Source organism: Bombus bifarius, unplaced genomic scaffold, assembly GCF_011952205.1.
Source record: "Bombus bifarius isolate JDL3187 unplaced genomic scaffold, Bbif_JDL3187 scf7180000010252, whole genome shotgun sequence".
Lineage (NCBI taxonomy): Eukaryota > Metazoa > Arthropoda > Insecta > Hymenoptera > Apidae > Bombus > Bombus bifarius.
This window is the reverse complement of record NW_022885576.1, coordinates 699,848-713,354: the sequence shown is the minus strand read 5'-3', so window position 1 is coordinate 713,354 and position 13,507 is coordinate 699,848. Positions and strand designations below refer to the sequence as shown.

Sequence of the window (13,507 nt, the reverse complement as noted above, 5' to 3'; positions counted from 1 at the left end):
ATGTATCGCATAATAAAAAATCGTGACGCCACGGCCAAACCTTGTAAAACTGCCGTGGCATTCAACGTGTTAAATTTTAAAGTTAAAGACTTGTCTTGTCAAAAAGTGATTAAGAATGTTGAATAATAAATCGTTCACTAAATATCAAGAAAATTTTAAATAATTTAAAATCTTACGCTGTTATCTAAATCTTCTTTGATATATTCCGAGAATTTATTGTACGACGATACTCGAGTCACAAATTTGGTTAAAATTTACTGCTTAATCAGTAAATGAAAGTGTGCTAAATGTACAATTGAGCAGTAATCGACAAATAAAGGAGAGAAGGAAAATACATTTGCATTATATTTTTGCAGGTATTATAAATTAGAAGTATAACGTCGTATACCAATTTCCAGTTTTCTACTTCGACTGGAAGGATAGTTACTGGGTGAATTCGGATTATCCGTTTTTACGCTATTTTCCTTGTTTAATGTAATGCAAAATGTTGGCCTGTTAGAGAATTCTTTTAGATTTTTTCGTTGCAAATCTTAAATGCAAAAAATGAAAAACGTAAAAAAAATGCTGAGAAATATAGATTTTATATAGAATTTTCAGAGTGACTACTATTTTATTTCTATGGTAGCGACATGTTACTTTGACTATTGTCCTAAATCTTTTTCAGATCTCTTGGCAAGGTGCACCGTAGTTAAAAAAATCAGAAACCCTTTTTCCGACCTATATGTCCCTTATTTTCTGGGGTATTAATCATCATTTCAATCGCGGTTATGGTTAAAATATTCGACTGTGAAATGTTTCTGTATGAACTTTTTTTTGTCATAGTTTCGTCCCTCACGGAAATTCAGTTTTTTATGCTAATTTTTGTCAATTGTTAGTTACCTGATGATAAACGATATTCACTTGCAAATGTTCTAAAAATACTTTAAAAGTATTTTATCATAAAATGTACATAAAAATTAGAACTCAGGACATTACATATTGTCTTCATCATAAGTCATCAATATGGCATGGAATTAATGATACAAAACAAACTTAAATTTGTATGCGAATCAACTACCAAAAAATTTCATAGAGGTTTCCTTGTCGAATACCTTAACCACTTGTTTCACTACATCGTTGAATGGACAAATGATATTTTAAAACCTAAAAGATAAAAACATATTTTTTTTTCAATTAATTGAAGTAGTTAATTCTTTTCACTTATAAAATGTTGAACACCGCATAATATATTCATTGTATTTAAAAAATGCAAAAATTAATGGTATTGATCACGTTTCTACTCAAAATTCCTGGACAAAATCGGTGTTTGATTTTTTAAACTGTAGTATACATTGTTAAAAAATATTTGAAAAAATTTGAGGATAATAGGCATGCTAATATGTTGTTACTGTCAAAATAGAAAAGTGGTCGCTCTAAAAACTATATAGGAAATCTATATTTTTAAGAACGCTTTTGCATTTCTTCTTTTTTAAGTTTCTAAAATACATGACCGTGTCTGCAATAACCCAGAATTTCTGAGAATTTTTGCATACAATTAAATAGAGAAAATAGGATAAAGGCGAATATTCCAAATTCAATCTAACTACTCTTTCGGCCGAGATAGAAGGCCGGAAATTGGTTTATGTTTTCTTTTGATAAGCTATAGAATGGTGCATCACCAGATGAAATCGGTTCAAGGACACTTTTGACCTCCTTATCCTGTTATATGCTCTTCCTCTTACATATATGTATATAAGTTATTCTAATTATTTTAATCTTTTATTTTTTAATTTCAACAGTTTGTATAAATTAGTGAAAAACAATTTTTAGTAAATATTAATACCAAGTAATTTATTATTAAATATGAATAATTTGTTTTTTTAATGACGTCAATAGAAGAACTTTTGTTAGATGTTTTAAGACTGAAAATGGCATATTTTTGAATGAAGTATCCTTGTACTAAGAGAACATACATACGCTCAGGAAAAGTATAACAGTTAAACTTATAACAATTAAATAAAATTATAACAATTCAATTATCTTAATGGTTATTTGTAAAATTCAAATCAGATACTTTGAATGTTGGACAGTTACCTTATTATAAATTAAATAATTTACAAAACAATACTGCTCAATCGATACATGTAGCTAATCATTAAATTTTTAATAGACTGTTCAGTCAGATAGTTTATTACATGTGAATATTGTACAACGATCGAAATGCATATAAATATATATGTACATTGTACATATCTAAAGGTAGGATATGTATTTCGTTCGAATATTTTTTCAACCAGTTTTGTAATTTCATAAAAAAGGAAGATAATATATTCGTAATTTTGATATATTACTGCTATCAAGGAAGATATTATATGTAAAACGTCCGATATAATCTTCGTTCTCTTTATTTCGCCCTCGCTCTTCATTGATTGTTCTTGTACTTACTAGCATTTGCAGTAACGACGCGATATTGTGGCGGTGCTTGTTGATGCTGGGTTTGTTGCTGCTGTTGCTGCTGATGACTCAGATGGTTAATGTTAACTGTCAACTGATGATGGCTCAGCTGATGATTCAAGTGGGGACTCGGCGAGGGTGGTGGCTGATGGGCCGGATGCACGTGGTGATTATGACCTGGCTGTGGATTTTGTGGGTGGGGGGCCGAAAGATGATGATGGTGATGGGGCCCTCCACAATGTGGCAAGAGACAGTGCATAGGTCCTACACCTACGGCTACACCCACTGCGCCCTCCTTAGAGACGCCATATCTCGAAACCATTCTTCCTGATGTACCTTTTTCTTCTTATCCAGCGTCAAAATTATGCACCGCCTTTGCCGATAAGATTGATCAAAAAAAGATTGATCAGAACAAACCGTTTCCGTCGATCCTTTTAAAAATCTTTTCAAATGACGAATTCATTAGGATTCGAACGATCGATGCTTTTACAAAAATATAATAATTAAAACTAATTCCAATCAACCAACTTTTTTACCGTTGGAGCAGTGCTATCATACGTGTTCATTCGTTTATATTCTTAAATAATATACGCGAGATCGTATAAAAACACGTTTCTCAGTTAGCTGTGTCGTAAAAATAAGTAATGTTTTTTTTTGTCTCTTTCTTTGTTTTTTTTTTCTTTTTTTGTTATTGTGTAGACGAGCACAAAACTACTGATAGGTTCAATACATTGAACAAACAGACAATGGTGTCAAGTGCAAAGAGCTCATCGATATTTAACCGACACTACTTTCGTTGTCCACGAATCTCTCAATCGGCAATGCTGCACCATGATGTCATCATCTACTTGATCGACAATGTAACACAAGGCTTTACGAATGGAGTTCATCTATCGTGATAGTTGAATACGCCCTGCGGTGGAAGTCACGAGAGGTTTTCTTTGAAGATACTGGCAGTATTGTTGATTCTCCTTTTTTCTTTAAATATTCATAAGGTTTCCTTTATTCATACATGTATAGTCATTTCTGACTTTCTTCTCTAATACGATATTATACTTTTTCTTTTTCTCAAGTGGAATATATCTTCAATTTCACTTATTAAGGTATTTAACGCGAACCGCGCCATAAATCATGCTTGAAAATGGAAATTCTTCAAGGCTAGGGGGAACGTAGATCAAATTCTTGAAAATTGTAAAAATTTGAAGAACGACGTAATTTCCATTGGTACGGTAATAAAAGGAATAAGATATTTCTTGACCAACATTTAATGGTATGATCGATCGATAGTCACCGAATATTCCTGCCTGAGACGTGTTTTATAGACAAAATGTCTGTACACGTGATGATCGGAAAACAACATTTTTCATTCGACACTTTTCAAAAATAGTATGACAAAAATAAATTCACTCGTGTGATTCCATTATTCAAGTAACAATTGCCCACAAATGAAATTTAATTTTCTGCCAGAAAATATCGCACTACCATATTGTTTTTGTTTCGTATCGATGCATGCGATGCCACTTGATGTAATAGACCCGCACTCAACTGTCAAAACTTGTCAACGTGGAGATGCACAAAGGTAAGAGACACGCTGAAACGGACGGACTATCGCACCTCTTCCATGCCAAAATCGATATTTAAGGCTCGACCGGCGTCTCCCTCTTCGCACCGCCCACTCCTGCCAGAGAAAACTTCCTGTTCTCAGGGCACATATAGGTTATGTCCACCGTAGATTTACCACTAAAACGGAATCAAGCGTCACCAGGAGTCCATTTCACAGGCCAGAAACGTTTGAAATCTTTTCGCACGTTTTCCTTCTTCGCTATTGTATTACTAAGGGAAGTCTCGAGACTTGATGATCGGACGTATTCGGCCGCGTGCCGAAAAGTACCGAGTCGCGCGTTCTCTGTAGTTCCCCGTATCGAGATTTATGAACGCGATAAAAAGCGCCGTAGGTAAAGAAGCGAATTGCTCGCAACACAATGCACACACGGAGACTTTAGTAACACTAAGAATATTCAATATCACGCACGTTATATAGTCGAGAAGGAAAATGTATACGGGATGTAAAAGTTAAAACTGAGCAGAGGAAAATCGAAAAGGCGTCAAATCCGTTCCTAGGTTCCGTGAGATTCTTTATACGGACACCATAAGGTTGTCCGAAAATGTCGTCCTTCTTCAAGGACTTCCTTGTTCCTTGTTCGATATTACAATCGAAATATGGTATATATTTAACGATGCGTTTATAGCTGTGTAACGTGTGCACTCGGAGAGGGGAGAGATAAATCAACGAAGACGTGAAGACGAGCGTACCCTTTTGCAAGGGACGCGACGTAGACTGATGCAGGCTAGTCCTTCTCGCACGACCTACGAATCGCGACCCGTGGCTCCCTACTTGTTTCGTTCTGCAACTAAGGAGTGACAGGATCGTGCATCGATTCTAAAAGTACCCTTTGCTACATGACAATTTCAGGCATCTGATTTCCTTTCAATTCTTATAAATACAGTATCTCAATTATTCTCAATAAAGAATTAATGATAAACTATTATTTATTAAAAAATGCTATACAATATCAAATATTTTAAAAAAATCATTAAAAGAGCGAAATATTTATTATTAAGCACTATCTTTCTACTTTTCACTCATGAAAATAAAATCCTTATTTTATTATATTTAAATTGTTATCGAAATAAATAAATGTCTATGTACAATCTCTTCAAATAAGTTTTTACTTTCAAATATACAAAAGTATATAAATATATCAGATTTTGATCACGTTGGAAAGATATTTTTTAAATAACATTACTTAGTATAGTTAGGTCTGTCATTTTATATGAGTAGCGAAGTGAAGAATTCAAATTTCATAACTGTTAAATACACGTGTTGTAATACGGCCCTGAAAAGTAGTCAAACGCCAAACCCACACCGAGTCGAAGGTACAGCCGCGTGCGCAGACCAGTGGACAGAGTGCAAAGCCCTGCGCATGCGTAATGGACGTCGACACGGCAGACCCTTCAACTCGCATGAATGCAGTAGGCGCAGCCCCACGACACTTGAGGGTAAGATGACGTGCAGCCTTGTGCATGCGCGCATATAGTCAATTCACCTTAACTTCGCCACGATGTCACACCCGTCTGTTTATACTTTGTATTACTGTGAGAATCAAATGTGCTTGTACATAGAATAAATATTCTTCAAATGTTAATAACAATATTTCAGAATTTCCAAAAATTTTATCTTTTCAACAGTAAAATTTCTTTAAAATCTTTAAAATAATAAAAATTCACATAAATACAATAGAAATTACTTTCTCGTAAATTCTGAATGATTAATTTCTTTCATTAATAATATTGGCGAATTTATATTTCTCAAATAAAATTATTTATTTATAATGTAATAAAAACGATCTTTGATTTATATAAACGATATAAGCTTGGCAATCATTTTTATAGTGGAAATATTCAGATTTCTACAATTATGTTAAAGGACTTAGTTATTAAATTCTTAATTTAATGCCAATATATTTTGTATGAATGAAAGTTCAATGGCGTAATATCGACATTTTTACAAATAATACAATTAATCATAAGATTTCTTACAAAAATCTCACAAAATATTTCTACGGGAGATAATAAGTAATATATTTATTAATTGTAAGTCTATCCAGTTATACTACGGAAAAAATAGAACATATTTGAAACAAGAGCTGCAAACGTGGATTGACATCCTTTATCTTTCTGCACCGCACGTTCCAAACAAATATGTATTATGACTCTGTATTATGCATCCCAGAATCTACGTCAAAGTCATACGTACAAACATACTTAAAAGTGCGATAAATGTTTCAATATCGCATATACTTCTTTCTATCCTACTATATCGTTTGGGTCATTTTCGATTCAATCATGCTCTTCTACCATTAAATAACTTTTCATGTTTGAGGAAAATATGTACCGTTATCCATACACATAATTTCTCATATTAGTTTCATACAAATCTTTCTTAAATCAAAAATCTTTTCATTTGTTAAAGCGAAAGTGAAATTTCAATATAAAAAGACGAAAGCCATAAGCCAGTTAAACCAATGTGTTGATTATTTAGTATCCTCTGTGTCATAATTAATCGTTATCTAAATATGCTTTTAAGAAATAATTTTTAATAATCATATGAATTAGTTTTCACTGTTTAATCGATAAATACGACAAAGCAGCTGAAATGCTCAATCATTTGCAATTCAAACTTCTCCCTACGCGACAATAAACAATGATTTCATGAATCAAAACATGTATGTAATCATAGGATATATGCATACACTGCTACCAACAGTGAACGTTCCTCTATTATTGTCGCAAGAAAAGGGATGGAAGAAGTGTAGTATATTTCTTAATGACAATCAAGATGATGCGATGGAGCAAACAGAGGAAGTAAGAGAAGTACGAGCAGTCACGAAGATGCACGAGTGTATCCCATGTGTGGGCGAAAATGCACGAACGTGTGAATACAGAGAAAAGAAGAAACACAAGAGGCGTGCTCGGCTTCGTTCAAACAAGGAACAAGATCCGCGAATGATGTGTATAGGTTAGGTAGGTAACCCAGTTTCGCCGGTGCACCAGGCCAGGCTGCAGCAACGCCGTTCAACGATCGATACGTATATGCACCCCGGTACTGCCCACAACCTAGATTCTCTTGTCTAGGATAGGTGCAAGAAGGGGATTGCGTGACCTACATCTTATGAACAAATGTTACGAAAAAATGATTTAGAGATATAACGTCAAAGTTCATTTATTAACAATGACATCATAGAATGGAGAGAATGATTCTCTTGTACTGGTATATTAAATTCAAATTTGATTTACGATTCTTATCCTTAGATTACCTAGGTCTTGATAAATATCTTTGAAATATTTTAATCTTGATACTGAGTTGACGTACTTGGCAAGTGAAGTTTAAGGTTCTGAGCAAAGCTTTCAGTGCCATTTGCGCATATACGTAAATGGTGTAATTTAAAAAATCTCATATATGTGGAATCAGGAATCATTTTTGCGATTAACAGGAAACATTTTCCATTGTAAAATGTCTTATTAACGGCAGTGAAAGATATAAATTATTGATTATTATTATCAAGAATATAATTACATTAAAAATTTTGCAAAATCCTATTTTTGCAACTTTACTTAAAAAATTAAATCTATTATTCAGAACTATAACCTAATTTTCAATACGACAAAAAACAAAAAATATTGATTTTTCAGTTGAATGCATATATGTACATTTAAGGGATAATTTCAAAAATATATTTCCATAACGGCAGAAGATCTTTGTGTACAAAACGTCGCAATAGTGATAAGAAACAATCATTCAGCTTTTAACCTTGAAATCGTAAAAATGCAGAGATCTATGTCCCTTGAATATAAAGCATCGAGCGAAAGAATTAATACCTCTGCACACATACATCTCGTCTTTGTTTTGTGATGTACATGTGTATATACATAATGTACAAGACACATATTGCGTATATAATAGCGAATGGAGTCCAAACAGACAAGAAGAAAACCGTCTGGTCGCTTAAACAAAAAAAGAGCGAAGGATTTCGGGGGATGAAAGGTAAACTGTGCGTCGAAGACGTACAAAATGTTTTATGGGGAGGGCAAGGAAAGGGGGAGAAAAAAGGAGTTAGGTCGTAACCTCCAGCAACCTTTGGTTGACTCGGTTCAAACATTTCACCCAGACGAGACGTAGTAGTTCAAAATCCTCTGGTGAAAACATAGCCACTGACTCATGTTTGCCAAAAGATTTCAAGGAAACCAGGCACGATCACAAACTTTTCCTAAGTACACAATGATTCCGTGATAATTACGCCTCTTAAGCGAAAACTAAATTTTCGTGATTCATTCGATATACAAGATTAAGTAATCTTAAAACTATTTATATGAAAGATATTACTGAAAAGAAAAACATAACAATTCAGATACTGTTAGCTTGTAATATTTTCAAGAACGCATTTACTCGAACGTATTTCAGAGAAATATAAAACCTTTGGTGTAGGATGTTGACCAAAAATGTGCGTACATTATAGAGATTCCATAGAAAAGACGAGGACCGAGATACAGGAGAAAAGTAGATACTAAAGATTCTCGCGGGCCATAGAAGTCAGTTTCCAGGGGTCTTTGAGCCCTCAAGCCGTTGACCTTGGAAAGGTAGCATGGAAATCTTGTGGTGTGAGAGCAGTAGTACTCTGCCTCTCTACGTAGGCGTTCGGTAGGAGGTTACAAGCCTGCAAGAGGAAAAAGGCTAGTCGCAAATGTAGAGGAAAGGAATAATGCCAGTAAACGTATGTCTGGATAAAGACAGAGAGTCTCTATGAAGGGAGGGTCGATATTTACCGGCTTTCCCCCTTCTCTCAGCCGGGCAACGACCTACCGCCCCTTGCGTATCCGTTAAATCCACTCTTTTACCCTTCGTATCGCTTTCTGTCTTACATTCAATTTCTCTCTTCTCTCAGCCCCTTCGCCGTTTCTGTCCCGAGGCACGTTCAACCGCCCATAAGCATTCTCCTTCTCCCTTACTACCCTGAGTGTCACTACGTTACACGTTATTGTGTCCTAACCCTGAAACGACCCAGCTTGTGTCCCTTGAGATGTCCAACTACCAAGAAAGACACCGTGGTCAAGAGCGGGGACTCGACCGTGGCTCATCCAATATACGTGGTGAGCACAAAACAGGAAACCCCCATCACCCTACCATAAATCATCTGCCTTAAAAATATCCAAATGTTGAATACAGTACAATAGTATACAAAAATACCAATTTTTACGAGTTCAGTTTAATTATTCATAGTATATTTATGTAATTGTAAATATGCATACTTTAAAACCAGTTTCAGTTATCGTTTGATCTAGTATTGTTTAGCTCTGATGGGAACGTAAGGCTACTTTTATAGTTGATTTTTTTTTGCATAAAACCATCTTGTGACAAGAGCGGTACGAAACAAACATGTTTAACACGTTTATAAATGTATTTTAAAGTTCAATGTTAAGTATGTCTAGCGTAGTAAATGGATATATTAAATAGTACAAGCAATACATGTAAAAATAGTAACAGAAAATGATAATGCTAACAAATTTTAATGTGTAATACGTATGTACATCGATATTACTTAAAATTTTAGTATGAATTACAGGACGATGCTGTACTGCCATCTGTACGTATCAACGAACAGATCAAGGAATTCCGCCAACTCGGTCGGTAAAGGAATGTGCAATTCAAAATGATTTTTTCTAACAGTTTGGTGTAAGTTCAATTAAAAATGTAACAATAATGTATGCTTACGTAAAAAGATCCGAAAATATTGATTTTATTTATGTTAAATTTATGAGCTATACTGCGTGTATATAAATAATGGATCTAATATTCTACATTCTACATTTACTCTTTCGTATGTTTATAGTTTTCAAAACCGATAATTTTTTTAAATCAGAAACCTGATTACTTTCTTATTATCAATATCGAAAGTAAAATACAAATGGATACATTATATGATAATAAGACGACAAAAATCGTTATGATGAATACTTTAAACGATCGTGCATATATTCTGACATCTCAACTTCTCTAATCAGGATCACGCAGTAGAAGTGTGCCCTGGTATACATAATTGTGCCGAATGAAACTCAAGCGGAAGTAACAATTTTACTAACTGATCTAAAAACATCTCCCCTTTGTTCGTATTTTTGTTCCTACTTAATCGTTTTATAATAAAAATCGCCAAAACATTAAAGAACAAAAATAACAAACGCTATTATTTTGTCAAACGATTGTATTTCTTATTATTTAATTATTATATCATGTACGTATGTAAACATATATGTATATATGTAAACATATTATTATACAATAAGAAACACAATAAATATGATAATGAGTTCAAAAGAAAAGTATTATGATTCAAGGTTCGTGTGTGTGCGTTTGTGTGTGACGTAATTACAATTTCTAATCTATCGCTGAAGTATCTTATATACTGTGAAACTGCCTTGCTGCATTTCTAGCAAGATGCAGTCTCTGATACAAATTATCGTGTGTATTTAGGAATGAATCAGGTTGCATAAATCATGATGCATCGATCAAGCGGACGTAGAGAGACTGAAGCTACTTCGATCCCAGACTTAACTAGACGTTTACATAGTACATATCAAGTAGCAAGGACATTTATTAAAATTTAAAATTTCTAGTAGAAACTTCAAAAGTAAAATATAAGTACAGAAGAAAATTACGTATTTCTCAAAAAAATTAATTATTTTGTATACAAATTTTCTATGTTTTCGAGATATATGGTCAAAATTATATGTGAATAGAAGAAATGATAAAATCCTTGATTGAAAAATGTAGAGAAATAAATTACATAATAATCAAATAATATATAAGAGTTAAAAAAAACTTCTTTCACCTCAGTACATAGAGCAATAAATGCTCCAAATGTAAATTTTTATTGCATAGTAAAAATATCAGTCAGTAGTATTACTGTATCTGCCAGCTGAGGCAGTACCAAATGTAAGTAAATACAGTTGAGCGCATTGTTCAGAATTTTGGGTCGTCCGTTTATGGCAGGGACAGGCCCATTCCTTTCTTTAGGAAATTCCGAATTGCATGTCCTCCCCGAGCTGTAAACCTAATGACTTCGAGGTCAGGTAAAAACCCCGGGAAAGGACCAGCCGGAAAGGCACGATGGACAAACGAAACCCAACGGTCGGTAGAGAGACCGCAATACGCATCTCGCATGAACTATACAGGGTGGTTGGTAACTGGTGGTACAAGCGGGAAAGAGGTGATTCTACGCGAAAAAAGAAGTCGAAAATATAGAATGAAAATTTTTCGTTTGAGGCTTTGTTTTCCAGAAAATCGACTTTGAATTTTCGCTCGGTACGCGTGCACTTTATCACGTCTCGTTATAACGGATCTCACTGTAGATCGTTGTCTCGATGGAAAAAATAAAAAAAAATTTTTTTTTAATTTTTTATTCTATGTTTTCGACTTCTTTTTTCGCGTAGAATCACCCCCTTTCCGCTTGTACCACCAGTTACCAACCAACCCGTATAAAATATCATTAGTAAGTAAAATTTCACAAGTCACAAGTTTGGTAACAAAATAAATAAAATTTTACAAATTACATATTATCTGATCGAGACCTCATCTCGAGTTATACAGCGAGGTTTAGCATTATCGTACATAAGATACTTAAAGGATTAGTTCATTCTATAAACACTCATTTTTCGCGTTTAAATGTTTGCGCGCATATCGCAAAGTGGATAACGCCTACCATTGTCAATGGGTATACTTTTCATATGCTTCATTCGTCTTGGATATTTCCAAGGAACACGTAATTTCATCGCGGAAAAATATCTCCGAACACTGTAAAGACTTCTCTGGAAAAAATAGGTTGCCTCTTGCACCCAAACTTGAAAGCAACTACCTTATCCTGCATGCAATCATAAAGTACTGACATCGGCATTAAGTGAAACTGCTTAATGCATATAGTATCATCATCATGAAGGCATCAGCATTCTTTATTCGTACTATATTACGTAACGAAATGTAATGTGTTTTAAAAATCTGAAACCCGAAATTGAAACTAAATCCATTATTGAAAATTAGATCAAATAACAGTATGAACTTCTACCTTCAAAAATTTAATACAAGTATAGTTGCAAATTATTACAGAAAACTAAATCTATATCTAATAGTTCCAGAATTTAATTTATTTTTTTCCTGGCGAAGTAAACTGTATTTTTATAAACTAAAGAATAAAAAATTATTACATGTATTCGCACGCATATACATATACATATATGTCGGAGATGAAAGAACATCGGAATTTCCCGTCCGGAATGTTGGGAAAAACCCAATACCCTGGTCCAGACTTTTACTATAGCTGCACTTAAGTAATAAAAATAAGAAATAGTTCTAATGTTCCAACCTGGCTTTATGACGATGGGTTCGGGCTCGAAGTGACATAGCGGGTCACTAGACGTAGCCACGGTCACGGGAGGGACGTGTACCTGACAAAGGTATGAAATGATTATATGGTTCTCCTTAAAAACAAAGATTGACCCGAGAAGTGGGGACAGGAGTATATAAGGGCAGTTTCTTTTGGATTAGGGGTTGGTTAGTTAGTTAGTCGTTGGACGAATTGCTGATTGAGTTATCGAGAAAGTTACCCGAATCGTGTATTACGTTTGTACTCGTCATCCCGTGGACCGTGGATTCGTTATCGAACCTGAATTCGTTGTCACCATCATCTCGACCATCATATCGCCGCTATTACTCATAGCCTCTTGTAGTGTCCACATTTGCGCCGATAAACATTAGCTACTTCCGCAACGGTAAAGTAAGTAAAGGTTCATCGAACGCCCCAAAATGCCAATCTGCCTCCGACATATATGGCATTTTGGGGCGTTCGATGAACCTTTACTTACTTTACCGTCGCGAATGTAGCCAATATTTATCAGTATGAATGTGGACACTACAAGAGGCTATGAGTAATGGTAATAGGATGGTCGAGATGATGGTGACAACGAATTCAGGTTCGATAACGAATCCACGATCCACGGGAGGACAAGTATCAACGTACTGCTCGATTCGGATCACTCAATCGGCAATTCGTCCAACGACTCTAACATTCTAACTCTAACTCTCTTAATCCAAAAGAGGCTGCCCTTATATACTCCTGTCCCCGCTTCACGGGTTAATCTTTGTTTTTAAGGAGAGTCATATAATCGTTTCATACCTCTGTCAGGTACATGTCCCTCCCGTGACCTTGGCTACGTCCGGTGACTTGCCATGTCACTTCGAGCCCAAACCCATCGTCATAAAGTCGGATTGGAACATTAAGACTATTTCTTATTTTTATTACTTAAGGGCGGCTATAGTAAAAGTCTGGACTAGTGTATTGGGGTTTTCCCAACATTCCGGACGGGAAATCCCGCTGTCTTTCCATCTCCGACATGTATATATAAGTTATATTAATTACAGTACCAATAGAGCAATAAAATGTTGTCGGTTGTCATAAATTATAACGAT

The 13,507-nt window shown here is 34.7% G+C and overlaps 1 protein-coding gene across 3 annotated transcripts in view; it reads right to left on the bottom strand.

Annotated features, from left to right (window-relative positions):
- The window catches only part of LOC117216190 (eukaryotic translation initiation factor 4 gamma 3-like), a 43,899-nt gene that overhangs the window by 24,817 nt on the left and 5,575 nt on the right, over positions 1-13,507 (bottom strand). For 2 of the 3 annotated variants that reach the window (XM_033462738.1, XM_033462739.1), the window contains exon 1: positions 2,425-4,791. The exons of the other annotated variant lie outside the window; for it this stretch is intronic. In XM_033462738.1, coding sequence (XP_033318629.1) covers positions 2,425-2,755 — 331 coding nt within the window. In that variant the 5' untranslated portion in view covers positions 2,756-4,791. Of the gene's footprint in view, positions 1-2,424; positions 4,792-13,507 lie in introns of those variants that run through there. 3 annotated transcript variants of the gene reach the window in all.